General features: G+C 51.6%; 7 protein-coding genes across 7 annotated transcripts; 1 reads left to right on the top strand and 6 right to left on the bottom strand.

Moving 5' to 3' along the window:
• Window positions 1-4: 4 nt before the first annotated feature.
• On the top strand, window positions 5-2,198 carry PG997_012791 (uncharacterized protein; the record flags this gene model as incomplete). Its single annotated transcript, XM_066817105.1, has 2 exons — window positions 5-804; window positions 1,010-2,198. The coding sequence occupies 2 exons, from the start codon at window positions 5-7 to the stop codon at window positions 2,196-2,198; spliced, it is 1,989 nt and encodes a 662-aa protein (XP_066662797.1).
• A 628-nt stretch (window positions 2,199-2,826) lies between these two features.
• PG997_012790 (alpha-L-arabinofuranosidase axhA) lies at window positions 2,827-3,839 on the bottom strand (the record flags this gene model as incomplete). Its single annotated transcript, XM_066817104.1, has 2 exons — window positions 2,827-3,549; window positions 3,576-3,839. The coding sequence occupies 2 exons, from the start codon at window positions 3,837-3,839 to the stop codon at window positions 2,827-2,829; spliced, it is 987 nt and encodes a 328-aa protein (XP_066662796.1).
• A 1,624-nt stretch (window positions 3,840-5,463) lies between these two features.
• On the bottom strand, window positions 5,464-6,519 carry PG997_012789 (acetylxylan esterase A; the record flags this gene model as incomplete). The annotated part of the gene is made up of 2 exons (XM_066817103.1): window positions 5,464-5,474; window positions 5,607-6,519. 2 exons carry the CDS (start codon window positions 6,517-6,519, stop codon window positions 5,464-5,466), a joined length of 924 nt encoding a protein of 307 aa, XP_066662795.1.
• Window positions 6,520-9,627: 3,108 nt separating this feature from the next.
• PG997_012788 (uncharacterized protein) lies at window positions 9,628-10,221 on the bottom strand (the record flags this gene model as incomplete). Its single annotated transcript, XM_066817102.1, has 1 exon — window positions 9,628-10,221. The coding sequence occupies one exon, from the start codon at window positions 10,219-10,221 to the stop codon at window positions 9,628-9,630; it is 594 nt and encodes a 197-aa protein (XP_066662794.1).
• Window positions 10,222-10,714: 493 nt separating this feature from the next.
• On the bottom strand, window positions 10,715-11,716 carry PG997_012787 (uncharacterized protein; the record flags this gene model as incomplete). The annotated part of the gene is made up of 3 exons (XM_066817101.1): window positions 10,715-10,901; window positions 10,991-11,571; window positions 11,600-11,716. Coding segments are annotated over 3 exons (885 nt in total), but the record flags the coding sequence as incomplete, so codon positions are not given.
• A 1,929-nt stretch (window positions 11,717-13,645) lies between these two features.
• PG997_012786 (uncharacterized protein) lies at window positions 13,646-15,013 on the bottom strand (the record flags this gene model as incomplete). Its single annotated transcript, XM_066817100.1, has 2 exons — window positions 13,646-14,749; window positions 14,873-15,013. 2 exons carry the CDS (start codon window positions 15,011-15,013, stop codon window positions 13,646-13,648), a joined length of 1,245 nt encoding a protein of 414 aa, XP_066662792.1.
• A 3,462-nt stretch (window positions 15,014-18,475) lies between these two features.
• Window positions 18,476-20,514, bottom strand: PG997_012785 (uncharacterized protein; the record flags this gene model as incomplete). The annotated part of the gene is made up of 4 exons (XM_066817099.1): window positions 18,476-18,755; window positions 18,808-19,258; window positions 19,307-20,050; window positions 20,379-20,514. The coding sequence occupies 4 exons, from the start codon at window positions 20,512-20,514 to the stop codon at window positions 18,476-18,478; spliced, it is 1,611 nt and encodes a 536-aa protein (XP_066662791.1).
• Between the last annotated feature and the right edge of the window lie 874 nt (window positions 20,515-21,388).

Below are 21,388 nucleotides of genomic sequence, written 5' to 3'. Positions count from 1 at the left end.
GGCCATGCCATTATTGAACCGATCCCTTGCTATGAAGCCTAATCCATTCCATATTGGTTTCGCATATCAGTCGCGATCATGCCGTTTCTTTTATCGACGTTCCCCGCGGGCATGGCGACATCGTGGCGTATCCACATCAAGCATCTATCAAGACCTGGACCATACCCGAAATGAAATCCGTCTCATCCGCATCAGCCCAGGCCAACGGCAGGACGACGTCTCTTGCCAATTGGAGACTGTCTCTCTAGACAGGCGACCAAAGTACGACACCCTGTCGTACAATTGGGGGAATGCCCAGGACACGTCGACGATCTACGTCAATGACCAACTCGTGCGAGTCTCCGCCAACCTGCTCGATGCCCTACGCGGCGTCCGGCATGCGCGCAAGACCGTCACGCTGTGGGCCGACGCCCTCTGCATCGACCAGTCCAACGAGGGCGAGAAGAGCCGGCAGGTGGCCCTGATGGGCCAGGTCTACCGCCAGGGCCGCCAGACGTGGATCTCGCTGGGCCAGCCCGACGACGGCGCGGACTGGGCCAACGGCCGGTGGTCGCCGAGTCCCATCGCGGACCGGCACGTCGGCCGGCTGAAGCGGCTCGTCCGCGGCATCTGGCGGCTGTTCTGGCACCATCTCGTGCTGCACCGGTCGCGCCTGTCGCGGCTCGGCGTGACGCATGTCTCGGACGCGGTGCGGCTGATGGAGAGTCTGGAGGCGAAGAAGCTGGGTGCGAACTACCAGAAGGACGGGGACATGGCCAAGGCTATGCTGACCTGGCTCGCCACGCACGAATACTGGACGCGGGTGTGGGTGATGCAGGAGGTGGCATTGTCTCGCAAGGACCCCGTTTGCCTCTTTGGCCAGCATCGTATTCCGCTCCTCTCTCTGGACTCGGCCCTTCTGAACTGGCGGGACGGGGGCACGATGCCCCTAACGAATTGGGGCGAGGGGGGGCTTAAAACCGAAGGAAACTTCCTCTGTGGTTGTTGTGAAACTGCCCCCGGGTGTCAGCAGCGGCATCAACCGCGCTCGCGAGGTATGCATGCTACGAGACGAGCTGTGGTCCCTTCGACCCGGCAGGCAGCCACCGCTGGCTCTGGCTCGGACTGCCCAGCTGGCAAGCCACAGAAACACAAGCAACGCGCACGACTACATCTATGGACTTCGCGGTCTGTTATCCCCGGAGGATCAAGCACGGGTGCCCGTCGACTATGGGCTCTCAATCCCAGAGCTGTATGCTTCCGCCACCAAGGCCATGCTTCAAAAGGACAAGTCGGCCAGCCTACTCGGTGCAGCAGTGGGTATAGGCCGGAAGAACGAACATGGTCTGGCATCATGGGTACTGAACTTTAGCAGTCCCGTGAAGCTTCCAGTTCTCCGAGATGTCCATTATCTCTGTGAATCCCCTTTAATACGGCCTTCAAGTGAGCTCCACGCCCTCACAACCAAAAGTCGGTATTTGGGGAACCACATCATTGCAACTCTTCCCCGTGGCCTCACTTCAGACGATATAGTAGATGAGCTAGGCTCTATACACCAGGAAGCAGGCCGGCAAGTGTTCGAACAGCGGGCCACTGAAATGCTTTGCCAACTTCTTGGTGTCGGCGCCGAAGCCAAGCCCAAGCCAGATATCCTACCGTTCCTGCGGCTGCTGACAGGCCCGTTCTACAAGACGTCTCTGAAGGAAGGTGGAGGGCGAGGCACCCCTGCCGACCTTCCACTGGACGAAGCTCTTCATGAGCTAGAAGGCTCCGATGTAGGCCCATCGGTTCGACTCCTTCAACTCAGCCGCGAGGCCCTCCGCGATTCGGCGACAATGACCGAGGAAGTCGTCGCGGATCTTCAAACGCAGCTGCAGGGGATCAAACTGGAGGCACTGCCGCTTTATCATGCCAAAGTGCTGTTGCTGTTTCAATACAGACAGAGAGGGTTCCGGGGCGAGAACGGACGGCTGTTCCGCACCAGTGAAGGGCTGCTCGGGAAATGTCGAGGCAATGCCGAGCCCAACGACGAGATATGGGCATTGCCTGGTTCAACGACAGCCTTCGTTCTCAGGCCCGTCTCGGGTGGGAACAGCCCAGGTTCGAACACACCAAGGAATGCGAGATATCAGCTGGTTGGTCCGTGTATCAGCGATGGTTTGATCGTCGACCGCGACGATATTCCAGACCATACAGCACAGTACATAGACATAATCTGAGAGAACGGCGACGGCTGAATGTGAGGAAAAGCGACCTGTCGCATGTACATGTGTTCGTGAACTGTACTTACGGAGATGTGGGTAGCCACTCAATGTCACCTCTATACATACATATATGCATCAGAAGCGACATTGACAAGACATGGCTTTACAAACTGCCAACAGTCGCATAATAATAACACACGGATGGAATAGCCAAACACATCGGCACTCGAACAAACACTAAAAGAATACCAACCCGAGTTCGTGGCCGTTACTACAACCGTGGAAGACTAGCTGTTTGTTTGCATGGTTCATCTGGTGTGTCCTTCAATCGCTCGTCCTGTAGATATCGTGCGAGTTATTCTACTTCATCGACTAGAGCAGATTCACTTTCACGTCATTAGGGGGCGAGACAAAGGGATTGATCCAGGTAGGATATCTTATTTTGTGCCACGTCTAAGTCCATATTTACAGGAGAAGCAGATAAATATACAAAAAGCGGTATCACAGTACGGCGTCCTCCGCTACTGTCATTCCAAGTGCGAACATGGCTCGTGTCCATTCGTTCATCCAAACAATGCCTTCGCATCCAAGCGTGCGAAGCTACCCATCACTGCCACTACAAGTCGAAGAAACAACTGTTTGTTTACTTGGACAGGGTGAGCAGACCGGGGCGGTAAGGCAGGAGGTCGTAGTTGCCGCCGGCCTTGGGGTCACGGCCTTGGTAGAGCAGCTGGAGGTTGCAGGGGTCGATGGTGAAGGTCTGGTCGGCGTTGCTGCGGACGAGGTCGCCGTGGCTGATGTCGTTGGTCCAGGTGGCGCCGCTGTTGGCCTTGCCGGCGAAGGGGGCGGCCTCGGAGCCGGCCTGCTCGGTCCACTTGCCGTCGAGGGTGGGCGAGGTGAAGGAGCGGAAGTAGCGGCCGTTGGCGCCCTGGGCCTCGAGGATCATGAGGTACTGGTTCTGGCCGGCGACGGTGTAGACCTGGACGGCCTCGAAGACCTTCTGGGGCGTGTCGCTCATGATGATGGTGGAGGCGGTGCCGAAGTCGCCGGGGAAGTTGCCGAGGGGCATGCTGGCGCGGTAGATCTTGCCGTTGTCACCGCAGAAGAACAGGTACATGTTCTTGTTGTCGCCGATGACGGTCTGGTCGATGGCGCCGGTGCCGCTGTCGGCGATCTTGCCGCTGAAGAGCGGCTTGGGCTGGGACCAGCCGTTGGCGTTGGTAGGGTCGCTGCTGGTGCGGTAGCTGAAGGCAGTCGGGCCCCACTGGTGGGCGAGGACCCAGGTCTTCTTGGGGGCGAAGTAGAAGATGGTGGGGGCGATGGCGGCGCCGCCGCTCATGGTGTTCTGGGCGGCGGTGGCCATCTCCTTGAAGTCGCCGAAGGGGCGAAGGCCATGGAGCCGTAGCCCGTGCCGGTGTCGTGGGTGGAGGCGTAGACGAGGTGCTTGCCGTTGTAGGGGACCATGGTGAAGTCCTTGAGGGCGGCCAGGCCGGCCTTGGGCTGGGCGAGGGGCCCGGTGGAGGTCCACTTGTAGGTGGAGGGCAGAGGGCAGCTCTGGGCGCGCGTGACGCAGTTCTCGTTGGCCGGGGCGGCGTCGACGAAGGCGGCGGAGAGAATGGCGGCGACCAGGCCGGCGTTGGAGGCTTGGAACTTCATGGTGTCGGTGAGGGGTTCTTCAAGAATGGGTTCAAAGATAAGAGGGTGGTGTATAAGGGTCTTCTCCTGGAAAGATCTACAGAAACGAATGTAATAGGGAAGGAATGGTATGGCAAGGCGCGCCGAATGTTATTGGTCAAAAATATAAACAGAGAGTGGTATGAAGAAGGGCCAACAAAACCCGAGCTTGGCGAGTGCGGCGGCATGTTATATATCACCTTCTTGGGCCTGCTCTGCACAGGGCCGCCATGTTTCATTTTACCTGGTCGCATCTGGATGGATGCGTTCGTGGACCGGGGGCTCAGGAGCGTTTCCACTGCAGGTCGACCCGGGATACGTCGGTAGTAGTTGCAGTGGGACGTGATCAAGGTGATCTGTTGGCACCCCTGCCGGAATCCCCAGCATCCTTGTCGCTCATCCATCTGACGTGCCAAGTATGGTACCTCGAGAGACACGACAGAGAGATGGTTTCCCCGTTGGAGCGAACAAGCATAACGTGCAGCGGGCGAGTCAGTCGGAAGCGGGGACGCAATGTCGCCTACATTGCTGTTCTGGATGTAGGCATCATCATCATGCAGGGCTTCCTCTTCGATGTTGACGCAGGGCGCTCTAGTGCCGACAGGAGGGACCCGTGTACCTGGGCCGGGAGTTCCTGCTGGTCGCGGCTAATTGCACCGGTTTCAAGTTCAAGGAGCTAAGCGGAGATACCCATCCCACCAATCATGGCCATGCCTGGGCCTTCTCCGCACCCAACAAAAGCCGCTGTCGCGAATTCATTGTTTCCAGCGCCCCGGCTCCTTGTTCTGGCCCCCCTCGACTGGGCATTTTCGAAGCCCAGAAGCGACCGCTCGACAGGTGCCAGCCCACGAGCGTGGCAGCGTGGGATGGCATCGGACCATGTTCCCCTGGTTGGGCTTAGAGCAGTACCTAGAGGCATGTTGTTCCGGGCCTGGTGCGACACTGCGACGACGGGTGGGGGTTCGCTTGTCGAAGCATCACCTGAATCCCGAATTATGGTGGATGGATTTACTGGATTGACGTGGGATCGAATTGATCAATGCTGTGCTTGTGCTACACTACACTACACAGCACCCTCGCTGAGCCGCACACTCGTCCCCGAAGCTACCGACATTGGTTCGTCGCAACTCCCAGTAGCGCATCTCTCAGGCATCGGTTGCTCCTCATCAATCGCCTCAATCGCCGAGTGCTATTGAGTATCTCATTGATGGCGAAAGCGCTGCTTTTCGTACGTTGCTTTCCGTAAATGATTGACAAGCCATTCTATCCAATTGGATTATTCACCTGCAACCAGTGAATTCAAAGTCCAAACCGTTATTCCAACAAGACGGGATATTCTAGTGGGAGCTGCGCTTTCGCCGCCGAGGGGATAACACGGATTTACAAGAACGGATCTTCGGGATTGGGCCAAGTAGAACCAAGTTTCGCAAAAATGCCATCTTTCAATGGCAAATCCGCATCTCATTTCAAGCCAATCATATGATGTTTTATACGATCCAAATGTTTAATATTTACACCTTCATTGCTATATGTCTTTATATATTCCACGCGCAAGTATTTACAATAAGAATAGGCAATGCGAGCCGAGTCTCAAGAGCTGGCAGATTCAAGAACCACCTGGTGTTCGCTCTTGGAAGCCATCGATGCACATAATGGCATTGGTTTAAGCTGAATTCCAAGTTTCTGCATTCGGTGGTCAGTCAGAGCGTGTACTAATTGGGGTCTTTTCACATTGAATATGGGACTTACACAAGATTCCAAACCAAGTCAGCGCCTCCGTCTCGTTCGTCGGGACGACGTGGCCAAAACCGTGACCCCAGATGCCCTGGAGACGGTCGCCGTAGATGTACTTGGTCAGACGGGCGCCCGGCGTGTTCTCCATGGTCTGCTTGGCGGTGCCCGAGTAGCCGAAGATGCCAGACCACTCCTTGATGGACTCGTTGAAGCTGTTGATGTTGAGCGTCTTGTCCACGTCGCCGTGCCAGACCAGCATCTTGGGATAGGTCCCAGTGTAGCCGGGGTACATCTTGTGCACCTGAGCCGCCCAGTCCGCCGGCGACTTGTTGACCTGGCCGCCGGCGCACTGGCTGTTCCAGCCGCGCACCGAGCCGGTGCGGAAGCAGCCCGCCGGCTCGCCGCTGAACTCGGAGGCGGCCGCGAACATGTCGGGGTAGACGGCGGCCATGACCTGCGTCATCATGGCGCCCGACGACTCGCCCGTCACGTAGACCCGGCTGGCGTCGCCGTTGTACTTCTGCAGCGCGTACTTGACCATGTTGGCGAGGCCCGTGCTGTCGCCGCCGCCGTCGTGCGTGAGCGTCTGGTCCGACGAGACGTCCCAGCAGTCGCCGTCCTTGGGTGTCTGGCCGAAGACGAGCACGAAGCCGTGCTGCTCCGCCAGCTGGCCGTACTTGGTCGACCCGAAGAAGGAGCTCGCCGTCCACGCGCACGCGTGCAGCACCAGCACCACCGGCGGCTTGGCCGCCAGCTTGGCCGGGACGTACGTGAACATCTTGATGCCCGACGGGTTCTTGCCAAAATCCTGCACCTGCGTCAGGGAGCCGGCGCGCGCCTCGAGCTGCTGGGTCCCGGGCGCGGGGGCTGCCGTGGCCAGGCAGCTGAGGAGGGCCGTGAGGCCGGCGACGAGGTTCATGGACCGCATCTTGCTAATAGGCTATGTGTGTAGATCTTGGGGTGAAGAGCTTATCTCGGCTGAGAAGGAATGAAAGGTGACACAGCAGGAACCGGCTCAATCAGAGTCGATATACCGGGTTTATGAGGAGTAAGGCGGAGGGCTGAGTAGCGAATATAGGACGAACTTGGTGCCAAGTACCGACGATCTTCGGCTGATGTGCCCCGGATGATAATCTCCCGTTTTGAGGAGATGGCCAAGATTTCCCGTCAATAGCACAGGTCCAGCCCAGAAGACTTTATAAAAACCGGTCAGGAAGGCCGTGCCTCCAGACGCAAGGGTACCTGGCGAGTGGTGGAGAAACAACCCGGCCGTGCAATATATTATGAAACTTTGCCCTATAGTGGTTCTCGGCCCCCTGAGGGACCAACTCCTCGCTCCACCATCATGCCGGGTGGTCAGATCCAGACCCACCGCCATCTTGGTACGTCACGGAGCCGATGCAGCGCATATGCGTTTTCGACAACACCAAAGCGGTAGTACCGACTTTTACAAGATTGCACCTCAAGCGCACCCCTGCCTTTGAAAGACGTTAGAAATAGTCGCTACGCCCTTGCTGGTACTACTTCCTCTAATAATTTGTCCGTTCTGCTCATCCAATGACTCGCTACCACCTGTCACACTTGGTTACGGCTTCTCGACATGCCTATCCTGTGGCTAATGAACACGACGAGTCTTGAATCGTACGGTGAAGAGATGATGGCCAACGAAACAAGTGACAATGTACGAACGATACTCCGTCAACCGAACTTCGACCTCATGCATGTCATACACGCCGAAATCCACATAGGCCTCGAGCCAGTCACCTGAGCCATCCACACTACCATCCACCCTTTGTAGTGTTGCCCCTGGCGTGACCTGCTTTGAAGTCACGGTATCTTCTGTCGCTGCAACTCACGCCGGCTCAAAGATCTGGACCCATCTTTGCAGTGGCGGACGCTTTCTACTTCAGGTTCTCTACCGCCGAGATCAAGTCACCTATGCAAGGCTAAGGGCCAGCATCAGTTGTCACACCTTCCATCGGATCATGTTGCTATTCGATCGCCGCCAAGTCCATGAAATACTCCATACCGTGGTTCGAGAAACTGAAACGGTCTTCCGTGGCGTCTGGGTTGTGACACCGTTATTGGATAGTCAGCATCGACACCCTGCTGTACTGGTTCTGCCAGATCGTCGCTTACAAAGCTATTTTCGATGATTTCGTCTGCGCTTTCAGACCCTGAGCAATATGCATAATCTTCATTGTCGTACCTCATTTCACAATATCAGCACATATCCCTAAAAGGAGTGTCGTCACAAATGCATTTACCTTCAGATATGTTTCGGTCTTCTTCATCCCAGGGTCTGCAATCTCTCAACATATTCGCAGCTCTGTAGTGGCACTCCTTCATGGCAAACTTGATAGCCCGGTGGTGTTGTATCCAACCGGACGTCCCCAGTGTGTAAACCTATCCCTTTCCTATATTGCCCCTATCTATGCCTTCATCTCTTTTTTTGACAGCTAGTGTCCCGGCTAAGTGTTATATTTGTGAGGCTAACAGAGACCAACATTTTGTTCTGTATCCAGGTAGATTTCTGAGTCGCATATTCTGTTTGGTAGGCAAGATAAGTCTCAACTATGTTACTCATGAGATCAGAGTGATTGGATAAATGGATTTCACGATGATACCCTTTGTAACCTTAGCTTCCCACCATGGGCTCCTGTGACAAATCGAAACGTCGATATAGCCGTTGTCAAATGTTACACTTTGCCCCTGCGGAAACTGAACTCTGTTGCCCTCCAGAGCCCGTGTGCTTCTGACTGCTTATTTCTGACTTCTAGCTTGGGCGGTTGGTGTCATGGTCAGTATTTTCCTCTGCCTTCCTTCGTCTCCATGACATGCCCCGTTGGCGCAAGACCCACGCCAAAGGCACACACATCATAAGGAGCATGGCATAGATGCCAAAACACCAACCTGGCCCAAGAGACTGGACCAAGGCCTCCATAGCCGCAATAGCACCCGCCGCACTGAGGCACCTGACAAGGTTGGAGGCAGCCTGGGCCGTCGCGGATCGGTGTATGTTGAGACCCGTCAAAAGCGTACCACATAACTGCGCCAAGACTCATGTCAGTAATAATTACTTACTCATCGTACTAACAAGAAACGGCAATGTGCCCGAAAGTACCCACGACGAATGTGCTTGCCGTTGTGCCCCCTGTGATAAACTGCATGATAAGCATGGCGGATATGTGCTGTTCACCAATTAGCTCTGTCGCCGTGTCGAAGTCCTCTTGTGAGCCATTGAGCTTACTGTCTGCGTCATGAGAACTAGCCCGTATCCAACCGCTCCGAGGGATCCGACAATAGAGAGGATATAGACGCCTTGCAGCCGGCCCGACTCTAACGGGAAATCGAGCGATTGCTTATTCAACTGCTCCCCCTTTTCTGCCTTCAGACGTGCCCTGGTCTTCTCGTAGGTTCGATCAAGTAGCTTTCCTGGAAGTTGAGATGATTAGCTTTCGAGGCTTCAACGCAAATATGCGTAAGGGAAGGGATGCGTATCGTATTACCGGCGATGAAAGACCCAATCCCACCCCCGATTCCTGAAGGGAGATAAGTCAAACCAGACTGCAGATATGTTAGGTTATAGGTCTCAACACCTAACGTCCCTAACGATGTCTGTAGCGTCATCTTCACTGCATAGTTGACCGCAGTTATAAGAATAGTGAGAAGCGATGCCTTGTCCAGTAATATCGGTAAGCAAGTAAATGGGTTGGGGAAGTGGCAAACTCGCTTGGATGTTCCTTTCCCAACGTGAGAAGCTGTGTCTCTCGGCCTGAGGAAAGGTAAAAAACTCTTGTAAACTCCCCTGGTCTTCCAGGAGCCGTTGCCAACGACTCGTCTCTGGGTTTCCGGGAGGAAAATGAGGATGACGAGGAAGTGAGACCCAGTCAGGATGACAAGAAACCAAAAAATCCACCTCCAGCCCGCCTGCTGGACCAGAACACCACCAAATACTGGACCTAGGCTTGGGGCAGTATCTGTCCTATCATCGATGGTAAGTAAATATCCGGGTTGGGAGGATGCCGTCCCGGACTCACATCAGCAACAAAATTCCCACATATGAACCTCGTTCCTCAATTTTCGTGATATCAGCCACAACTCCATATGCAGCCCCATATAGTCCTGTATATTGAGTTCTGTTAGTAAGTACGTTGGTGTCATCGGCCCCAATTGATAAGTCACCTGAAGACCCGGCACTCTGAACCATTCGAAGGACCAGCAGCGCTGGGAAGGATGTTTGCAACGCCATGCCAATATTTGCCGCAATCATTAGTGAGAACATGAGGATATAGACAGGCCTCCGTCCGTTCTGATCCGCCATGTCCCCCATGAAGGCAGGAGCGACCCCCGCAACGACCAAGTACGAGGTCATAGTCAGGTTAATGAGGAAGAGCGAAACGTTCAAATCCGCTGAGATCGGGACGAGGGCCGGGAGATAGACAAAGCTGCTCATGGTCGAGAACATTGCGGCGAAGGATGTAATGAGGCTGATGAAGAGCTTCTGCGAGGGTCTGAAAACGGTGTACAGTTCTGGACATGGCTGTGAAGTCGACATCTCATCGACTCTTTCCACGTCTGTCTCAATCTCGACAGGTTTGGGGTCTCTTTGCGGGTTTGTAGGAGGCATGATTGCAGTTGAAATGGTTGCTGGCGAAAATACAGTTTCCGTTGTTATTTTGTGAATATACGTCCATGTTTTGTGTAACTAACGCGTCGGGGGTCAAACATGATGTGTCGCTGTCATCGGTTTACATAAGGACAATGAGGGGAAGTATTAAACTCCGCAACCAACTACCAACCATCTATGCAGGGGTAAGAAATGGGGGAGTACATGCAAAGATCCCAGCCCCTTAACACATATACCCTGCAGCGTAACATTCCTAGGGTTTTATATGTCCCATACATCCAACTATCGGGTCTTTTGTGTAGCGAGGAGGTACTGTTTCGGCTATTGCTAAAGCCCAACAGGCCGTTTCTTCCTGATCCATTGCGTTGCATGTATTACATTTTGCTCTGATCACTTTCCTCTGCTGTCACTGTGTCTACTAGGTCCCGCATACTTGCAATCCATCTGGATCGGGAGGTTTAGTACTCTGGAAACTGGAAAGGGGCGTGTTAACTTACACCTGACGGAGGTCTGGCTGTGTTGGGTACAGCGTGGCGAGCAGAATCTGGTTCCGAATCATGTACATTTTGTTGCGGTTAAATGCATCCTCTTTGGGCGCTGAAACCGGCATCTTCTCCCAATACTCTCTGAGGTAAGGCGCTCCCAGGGGTACCGAGGGTTGCTGAACACACCAAGGTCCACTGAGAGATAGCTATGAGATATAAGGAAGAGTATACGAGGTTTTGGGTGCATACCTTCATTGTGGCCCCAAAAGGCACTTGCATCGTACATGCAGACAACGTCTGTGTCTCGCTTGTATCGACAGTTGCCGGGCCATAGATCGGCGTGAACCAAGCACGGTCGGACAGATCGGCCGTCCGACTCCAAGGGTCGCAGATATCGTGGGAGAACCTTGTTGAAGTATATTTGCCGGAGGCGAACCAGCTCCTTCGGGTGTGGGCCTCCTAGTCTCTCCTCCCTCTCGAGAATCTCTCTCATCTGGTTTGTCCAAAATGCTTCCCAAGAACCACTCCAGAGATTGCTTTGTTCCAAATCCCCAAATCGAGTTGGAATCGGAAATCCGAATTGGCCACTGGGTGACTTCCCAAAACTTCGATTATGCAGAGCGGCAACGGCTGTCATGTAGGACTCTGGACTGGGCGTATCATCCTCGATCATGTCGACGAACTCGGCAAGAAAGAAGTGCAAGTTCTTGTCGGACGCGTAAGTGCCCGTCGCAATCGGCCTTGGGCTGAATTCCGGAATGAATTCGTGTAGTGTCAATTCAGCCTGGAAAGTAGCGCGCATCATGTCGAGACCGTATTGGCCTTTGTATTCCTGATCGATCCAACGTGAGTAGTGCATCCAGACCTACGAAGACATGATATGAGGCCCATACCTTTTCGAAGAAAGCTTGGCTCTTGCCATCTGGGAGCGTAACCTCGATTTTGAAGGTGTTGCACCATTCACTGAGTTTGGTATCAGTTACCGAGGTAACCTGCGCCCCATCCGGTAAGACTAGAACTAATATTAGTATACAGTGACCAACCTGCGGTGATTGAGATACGAAACATCGAAGACATACCAGCAAGAAGATTAGCATCCAATACTGTTTCTACACGTCTTGTATCAAACTCCATGGTTCAGCAATGTAGCAGAGAAGATAGAGAGACTTTCGAGTAAATGTGGAATCACGGGAGAAATCGAACTCGACATTGGGAAACTCGGGACCTTGTTTCTGAGCCTTGAAGCCGTGAGATCAGCCGACAAAACTGGTCCACAGCTGCTGTATCACAGTTCCACCTGGCTCGCCAATGGTATGCCATACCGTGTCCCGGCATGCTGGGTGGGAGTCATGGCCTGGTTGGTCGGTTGACCAGGTTCTGGGATGTGACCCAAGGCTACCAATCCAACAGAGACAGGGATTTTGGTGTGCTCAGGCGGGGGTCCCGGCAGCCGGCGCTTAGGAATTACTACAGTGCTGGCTTGGATTGAATGGCATACCATGAAGCAAGTCCCCTAGGCCCATCGACTCGCCAAGATATATCTACTTGATTCTTCTTTTGGGCTATGCTCCTGATGAGTAGTCATCCCAATACTCTTGCCTTGTCGGGTGTGCTTCTCAAACCCACTGGTATGGGGAAGATATCAGCGGATCAGGTTATTCCTCAGGGAAGAACAAAACGTATGCCCGTAAATCAAAGCACAACAAAAGCAGGCGTCTATCCTCATTTGCAGTCGATATTCAGTCATTATCTATTGGCAGAACAGGACATGTTCAAAAAGACAAAAACATACAACACCGAGGATTCCCAGGTCGTCACCGACCCTAGTACTAATTCGGCTCTCTGCTGCTTATATATGGGAGAGCGGACGGGATCCCTAGTATTCAGCAGGATATGGTCGTATGTGCCTGATTCTGGCGGTACAAGAGTATATATTTCAAACACGCCCCACGGCTTGGAGGGTTACGTGGTTCATGCATGGATGGTCAAAGCTGGGTAGGCCCTGACCTTCTGGGATGTTTTCACCATTCACATCCCTTTGCAGATTGATAAGCATATTCTCTCCGTATTGATGGCAGACAATGCCCGAAAAGGGTTACGATTTCATGTAACGTTGATTTCAATAGACATATCGAATTGGCAATTGGGGGGATGGCATTTCGGACCAGCGGTCTGCAGCGCCGAGCCCCGCCATGGTCAGTCCCGCGGCCTGTGCTACCTGATGGGGTTCAACTCCCGGGCTCTGACCGGATCGGCCGACCAACACCGGTCGAGCACGGCTGCATCCGCCCATCCCCGGAACCTTAAGAATGAGGACATCGTCCCTTACCTGAACGAATGCAACAGGAAGGGGGTACCACGTACTGGCCTTTCGAGTACGGAGGCACCAAGCTTGAGATCGTCCCCGCGGATTAGAGATGACCAAAATAGGCGGGCAAAGTACGGAGGTGTTACACAGAGATAGTTCTAATCCAACTTACTTATTAAGTACATTTCCCTGAGATGGGCCCTGAGATGATTGTCATGACCAAAGAACAAAGATCACTTGTCGCTTGTAACTGCCCAAGTTTGCGGGTTTGTGCTATGTATATTCTCAGCTGCATCAGGCTCCTCAGGGGCCTGAAACAGCGCCAGCCTCAATCTCTACTATACATACAAAACTCTCACAACTCCCGACAGCGAGTCGAACGGGGGTAAATTCCTATCTTCGGGACAGGAGGTGAGATGCTATCCTTTCCAGATCATTCCCTCACCAAGCCTTCGCTTCAGCCAATTTGCTCAAGCGACGCTCCTCGGACACCTGTCCAACTGCTAGCTCCACGATCCCCGCCCAATACCCGTATCTTCTGCTGTCGCCTCTCTTGTTCGTCTGCACACGCAGCCACCGTGCCAGGCCAGACAGATCTTCAAGGCAAGGGTCTGACCAATCGGCCCCCGTTCTAGGAGAGCGAAGGCGGCGGCGTAACTTCGGAAATGGACAGCATAGACGAAGGCGGTCCTGCCCTGGACGTCCCGTGCGTTGATGTTCCATCCCGCCATCGGAGGACCCGCTCGAAATGGGTTTCATCGGACCAGGCCGCCATTTGCAGGCCTTGTAGCACGGTCTCCGGACACCACTGCCGGTAGGGGCCTATAATCCTGTATTGGTTCCAGGGAATCAGACACCCATCGGGAGTGGGTGATGGGCCGAAAACAACATCCATGATCAGATTGAAGATATTCTGTGGATTCCCGTTTCTGCAGCGCATGAGCTTGAGCAGCACTGCCATGAGCTGATCTTGCGGCACTGCCCGAGCCACTGTGATTAATGAACGGACGGCCGGAAGCATTCGGTCGTCAATGGCGGCTTCTGCCAACGTGTCCAGCCAGCGGACAGCAGGTATCTGATTATGCTCGGTGGAGTACTTGACCAGAAACTCTGCATTCTTGAAGCCACCACGGGTGTTTTTCAAGGCAACCTCGAGCGCAGTGTTCAGACTCATGGCCGTTGTGTTGAGGTCCGCTCCGTAGGCCAAAAGACAGGCCAGGACCTGCGAGTTATCTGATCGTCTCGCGGCAGCAGAATGCAGAGCAGAGTCTGTGCCAACAATTGTCTGGATAGTACCGTCCTGCCGATATCGAGTGGTTACCAGCGGGCAACCTCGTTCGAGCCATTTTCGTACCCCATCAACATCTCCTAAAAGAGAAGCAATTCGCAGGGGCGAAATGGAAGTCCGATTCGACGAGGTCAGACGCGATAGGTCGGCGTGCTTGAATAGATATTCTGCGGCGTTAGGGTGGCCGTGAAGAATTGAGAGGCTTAGACAGTCGGCGGGCTCCATTCGGTAAGGATAGTTGCAAACCTGCCAAAGGCAGAGCGTATCGAACACAGGGAGGTTGATACGCGAGTGGTTTGTGAACACGTCCCAATCGAAAGGGTTCAGAGCGACTTCGGCGTCGAAAGAGCAGCCTTGCTGACGGACCTGTTCCAGGAGGGGAACATTTCCTCGAGAAGCAGCGAGGTGAACAGGTCGCAGACCCTTCGCATCTTGGAGGTCGAGATACTCGGGTCAGATTCGGACTGCTGCGATTATGAGCCGTTCAACTGTTGATGTCAGGCTGCTCTGGATGGCCGTATGGATGGCAGGGGTTCGCATCGGGTCTCTTGAGTTCCGGGCTTGGATAACCTCTGTCACGTAGAGATCGGGCTGGACGGTGTACCAGATGGCCTGTTTCGTCAACCCGAGGTTCCGAATGTCTCGAGCGCTGGACAAGTGTTTGGAAACATGCCAGAGCGCGTCGTTCGTGAGATACTGTCGTTCATTCATTGTTTCATCTTTCCAATACAGCTTGGCTTGATGGAGGAAGTTGGGATTTTTGATTGAGAATGAAACTCAGATCTGCTGGGAGGTTGTTTAGATAATGGAGGAAAAGAATGTGAGAGTGGTAGGCTGTGACTTTTATAGGAATTGCTGGAGTTTGGTGTTTATGTATGTGCTTTTAGCGGAAAATCAGTTGAAAAGAAGCAGGACTTAAGAGGTCTTATTTTTTTCCCTAGCCAAAAACTCGATAATAACTTCACGCTTTAGACAGGAAGTTTTGACGGGTGGCTCACATTCACTTGACTCTAGTTTCGTTTTATATAACCTGCGTTAGGCGATCGAGACCGACCTTGAAAGCGCCTTGCCAACATGACCGTACGGTGGACTGGCACGTCGCCGGCATCATCTTCCCCAGCTGTGCCCTAGTCAACGTGACCATCCCGGGAACCCCTGCAAGCCTGTCTGTCCAACACTGAGTAGCTTACCACGAAGACAAAAGAATAATAACACAGTATTTGTGCCCTTGAATATTCACGTACACTAAGCACGAAGACGAGCCGATCTCGCCTTCACGATCGACGATAACGCCCCGGACGGGCCTGTAATCATTACCACTCCATGCCCTAAATGTTTGCCAAATCTCACAAGCAAGTGGCTTTTTCCAGTGCCCTGTCTATTACTATCACTTTGCTGGACTCTCCTGTAGGTCAGTCGGCCAAATTGATTAGACGATCCGTCCCTTATAAGTAAACACAAGACCTACTTGTTTGCATGATACCATGCGAAATCCTGGGGCTCTCGGGCTTGATTCTGTCAGTCTGCCGGTGGCTCTATGTCCCATAACTAACCACTATCGATGTTTGCGGTAACAAATAACATCCAATGGCGTTATGAGTCAACTCTAGAACTAGTAAGCAATCAAAGTTCTGTGCAAGGGAGGATCTAAAGCTCACGCTGCATAATACTGGTTTGATATATCCTCCTTTTCTGTTGTAGTAGTATCTATAGTAGGATTTCTTGTATAGTGATTCTTTCCACGGCCCTGGACAGCTAGACGCCCCAAATGACAACTCGAGTTAGACATAGTACGCCTGCAGATAGAAACCTTCTTCATGGCAGTTTAAATGCCATTCTCTCGGCTATAGTAAGCTACCTGCTCAAGAACTGTGTACTTTACTTTCATTTTCCACTTGTCTATAACGTGGTTTACCACTACGCGACGCATATCACTTGGCGACGCACTTAAATTTAATTTTAATATAATTAAACTTTAACGCGTAATACCTTTATAATTATAATGCTTAATTAATTTTAAGAAAATCGAATAGTTTTAATAATTTAAGCGATACGAAACGAAGCGAATTAAATAGGTTAAAGAGTAGTAATAAAAGCTTATAATATACCCGAATTAACTTTACGTTATCGAATTTACGGCCGAACTTTAAAACGCGAAATCCGACCGAAACGACGTAAACTAGATTTAATTAAAGAGGAGGTACTTCGTAAGTATATAATTAATTTAAATATCCGAGGGATGCCTCCCGATTTTACTAGTGTAGAAAATATGGCTAATCTTTTTACCGCGTCGCGCGGCGGCGACCGCGTCGGTAAGTATTAAGTTAAGCGCTTTATTAATCGTAACCTAGATTTAAAGATTAAAATAAATCGTCGGTACGATTATTAAAAGGCTTTTTACGAAGATTTTAAAGTTATTTTCGGTTAGTTTACGCTAGTCGCGAATATAAAGGCGAAATACGAGATCGTTAATAAAGATATTTAGAATTTTAACGAGACCGGCTTTATAATAAGTATAATCGGGTTAATACTCGTCGTAATACGCGCCGAGCGGCGTGGAAAAGCGAAGTCGGTCTAGCTTAGTAATCGGGAATAGGTAACGGCGATTAAATATATTAATTCGTAGGGCTAGTGTATTCCGCCGTTCTTAATTATTTAAGGTTAATATTACCTCGCGAACTAGTCCCGCGAAACCGATTTACCGGGCGACTAAGTGATTAAGCCGACTTTTAATAGCTAAACTAATAACGAAATAAGCTTAGACTAAATTAAGTACTTTAATAAATATATTAAAGTATAAACGAAAGGTTCCCACCGCTTTTTAATTATTAATAACTACGAGAGCTATATTTCGGCCGAATTTAAAGTATATTACTAAGATAATAATATTATTACACTCGGTATACCTCTTTATTTATTTTACTTACTTTAATTACTCGATATAACACTTTATTCGGCTTTAAAGCGTGCTTATTTAAAGGAAATCGAGCTGTTTATTAAGGCCTCGATAAATTATATTATAAAGCTCGAGTTTTTTATTACCTTTAAGGCCGCGTATTTCGTTATTTTTATAAAAAATAATATTAAATCCGGATTTAACGTTTCTAGTTTAGTCCTTTATAATCTCGACGAAGTAATTAATAAGTTAAATATACGTCTCCGGACGCTTACACTTAACCTATCCCGTCCGGGGACGGCTAGTACTTACGACCCTTAAACGCCGTTTAACCCCTAATAGATAACTAAGTATTCTATTTATATTAAAAAGAGGGTGTCTACCCATTAAGGAAGCTCTTCAACGCCGATTTTAAATGCGGTAGACCAAATGGCGAAGGGTATAACTAAAATGGCCCATGAAATGACCCTTATGCGCGATAGGATGTATATGCTGGAGGAGGCTAATTTGGCACTTTCTAAGCGCCGGAGAGTTAAAAAGTCGCGAGTCCAGCTTGGAGGAGCCCTTACTATTGAGGAATCTCAGCAGCTACAAAACAAGAAGGCAAAAGGGAAGCGTTCAGCGCCCGATGAAGGTGAAAATGGGGGTTCGTCGAAGCGGAGGGCGACCGGTGGAAGGCGCTGTAGTGTTTACGGCGAGACAGGTTACAATACGCGAACATGCGAAAAAGATATAAAATCAAGCGAGGAATCGGATAGCGAGTAGTTTTAATTAATTTTAAGCGTTATGGCTGAATTAATTGATATAAAAGGGTCGAGAAGTGGAAAAGGTGCGTCGCCAAGTGATATACGTCGCGTAGTGGTAAACCACGTTATAGAAATTAGTTGAGCAGAAAACCGTTAAGCACGCATTTCAAGACGATCCCTTATATAAAGAACTTTTATTATCTGTGTACCCATAGCAAGCGCCTTTCACCCATTGCTCCTGGCGCCCATGAGCCATCTATCGAGTTTTCCCTAGTATTACATCGTCGCCCTTCGCCGCCGCTCTTGCTCATTCAGGCACACGAAGCTCGTCGAGCCAGTGTTGAGCCAGTTCCAGCAAATGACGTCAGGAGTTGAGCTTGTTCGCTCATATTCATAACCATGACCGTGAGAGTATACAAATCGATTGACGGTTCATTTAACCCACGTCCGTTGCGTTGCTTGCCTTGTCATCCATTCCTTGAAGTCGACGGGGGCGGTCCAGGGCTTCCTCTCGCAACGCCCGCCGAAAGTCTATGACATTCCCTCCAGCCGAGCAGCCCATGATAGATGTCTACCTTCCGTCTTGGGGTGTTCGCGTAGCCAAGCCGCCATTGCCAGCTTTTCGGTGCAGCTTCGGAACTTCCACACTGTGTTGCGCTCCATGAGCATCAGTGCGGCCTCGTACCGACAATAATAAATGGCATACGTCAACGCCGTTCGTCCTTTGACATCGCTGGCTTCGAGATCCCAGTCTCGATACTGGAGAACCGTCTTGAAGTAATGCTGGGTCTTTTTTTGCCGATAGGATTGCCTGCAAGATGGTCTCGGGAGTCCAATGGTGATACGGTTCGTTGATGTCGCACTCGTCCCATGGCTGAAGGTACCCGCTGTGTTGCGAATCGGGGGCAAACAGCTTCTCGACCAAGAACATGACTGTCGGTAAGTCATCCTCGGGATTCTTGCTGACCATACGGAGCAACGAACTCTTCATCTGCTCTTCTGAGACGAGATCGATTGGTTCTACCACGGCCAGCTCGGCTGGCGAAGCATGATCCCAGTACAACTTCCAGTCGATAATCTCTTGCCAGTTGGTTGCCTCCAAACGGTTGTTCTGGACCGCGTAACTCAAAAGGAACTTGGCATTAGCGGGTGAGTGTTGGTTCCAAACCGCGACCTCGAGTGCGTTCAAGCCGAACTTTAGTACAGCTATGCCGGACAATGCTTCGGCTCCGATTCTGGCCCCACGTGCTAGGAGCAACTTCAGGACTGCTGTGTTGTCTCCAGGGTGAGCAGCAGCATAATGTAGCGCCGTTTCTTGTCATCTGGTGAGCGTAACCAATCGCGATGTTTTCTGCGGGAAACTCAAATCGAGCAGTGCCTCCACCAGCTTGACATCTCCGACCAAGGCGGCAACATGCAGAGGTGAGATTCGCTCTGCGTTGTCTGTGAATGGACGTCGGAGTCCCATGTGTTCCAGCAGATACTGAGCTGTGCCCGGTTGCTTGTGCATGATGGCAAGACTGAGCGCGTCTACCTGCTCTCCCCAGTTAGGGACATGAAGCAACTGGAAATCATCGTAGGGACCTAGCGCTGGCAGGTCCTGGCGGTTGTCGAAATTCTGAGCTCGGCCTGTGGGCAGATACGCGTCTGCGTTGAGAAAGCAGCCTGCCTCATGGAGGCTCTTGACCACCTCAGTGTTCCCTGTGGCTGCTGCGAGATGGAGAGGCGTCAGACCAGGGCCCCATAGGACATCGAGGTATCCGGCCCATAGCTTCTTCGCTGCGTCGATGAGAGACTTGGTCGTAAAGTTGTAGCCGTTGCTGATTGAGAAGTGGGTCGCTGGTTGTTGCGAGTACACCGGGCGGTCGTTCAGGAGGCTCTGCCGTTCAAGTGTCGTGGCTGATGGTGCTAACGGCTCGAGATCACCGGCGACTTCGATCTCTTCATCTCTTGTTTGGATGACCTCGGCTCGGTAGAGCTCGGGTTTGACGACATTCCACACGGACTTGCTTGTTAACCCGAGGCTGAGGATATCGCGCGGTGTGGTCATGTGCTTGGCGACGTGCCAAAGCACATCATCGGTGAGGCTTTGATAGCCACCGGCCACTGTGTTTATGTTTCCATCTTTCCTAACAATTACTTAGGTTGATGGAAACAGGTTCCTAGGTTACAAAAAGCGGGAAAGGGAAAAACCTGGGAGAACGCCAAGTTGAGAGGTGGAAGAAAAGCTGAGGGCTGAAATTGAGAAACAGTGTGCTTATGAAAAATGGAGGGTACCTATTTTTCATGCATTGAATGTTCATCAGTGGTTAGTGAAATGAAATCAACATAGCGAGCTAAGGTGACCACAGTGTTATTTTCCTGTAGGTTCCTGGGTTAGATGATGTAACAGAGCTTATGGTAACTACTATAATCCAGGCTAGATAGCTCATACTAGCACTATCCTCTTGAAGCTCATCATAGTAATTGCATTGCCAGAGACCTCTGCTACTGCCGGTCCCGAGCTGTGCTTGTGTTCTCCAACCCGGCCGTCGTCCGTGGAATCCCAGATAGCCAGCGTTACTGCACATCTGAATGCTTGCTACCCACCAACTGGCACACAATTAGACTTGATACATATCCTGAACTTCTTGGACCAGGGCCTCATCTGAGTTGTTGAAGACCCGGACACTACCAGTTAAATCTGAGGGACTTTTTGTAGGTAGAGGTTTGTAAAAAGTCTTCGCTACAGAACGCGGTGCATATTTGCTCGTTACATATTCTGGATCAGACAAACTCGATGAACAAGTAGCTGTGGGTGATCAGAGCCTGCCAGCTGTCCTGTATGCAGCATCAAATCAGCCTCGTCATCTACAAACAACAAAAGGTCACTGCTGCTATGAGTCAGTCAGGTGCCAGGCTGGTAGAACTATCATAGAGTAGGGGTGCTGTGTTTGTCTGGGTTGGTCTCTGGTCATGTTTCTGTGTTGGATGCTGTCATGGCTGCTGGGCTAAGTCAAGTTTGCTCTGTGAAGTATCAGTCCGGATCCAAGTAGTCAGCGAGATGAAGGACAATGACCACCTGCAGTCTTATACCTACTTGGGTTGCGATTGATGTTGCTAAGATCGCCGCCCCAATGACGTTCACGTGGGTTTCGGGGTTCGTCGCTCCGTGTGAGATCTAGCATTGGTGGGGCCGTTCCCAAACTACGATCCGGCTCGGAACGAGGATTCCTACATCGACTGTACTGCTATCGCGACTATCGAACACGCGCCAATTGCCATGGATCGCCGTCCGTACTGATCAATACCGGGCTTACTGAAACTGTAATTAAGGAGCTGATGAAATTTGGACATTCAATCAGATCAATTGTACGCGTGATGGACAACGGCCTCGGGAATGTAGCCAGTGTGTTGCGTCTGGGCAATTCGGGTACCTCAATGTGCTCCTGCCGAAAGCAGCAT

The sequence above is a fragment of the Apiospora hydei genome (genome assembly GCF_038363865.1).
Source record: "Apiospora hydei strain CBS 114990 chromosome Unknown utg000009l_segment0_segment0, whole genome shotgun sequence".
Classification (NCBI taxonomy): Eukaryota; Fungi; Ascomycota; class Sordariomycetes; order Amphisphaeriales; family Apiosporaceae; genus Apiospora; species Apiospora hydei.
This window is presented reverse-complemented; position numbering and strand designations above follow the sequence as displayed.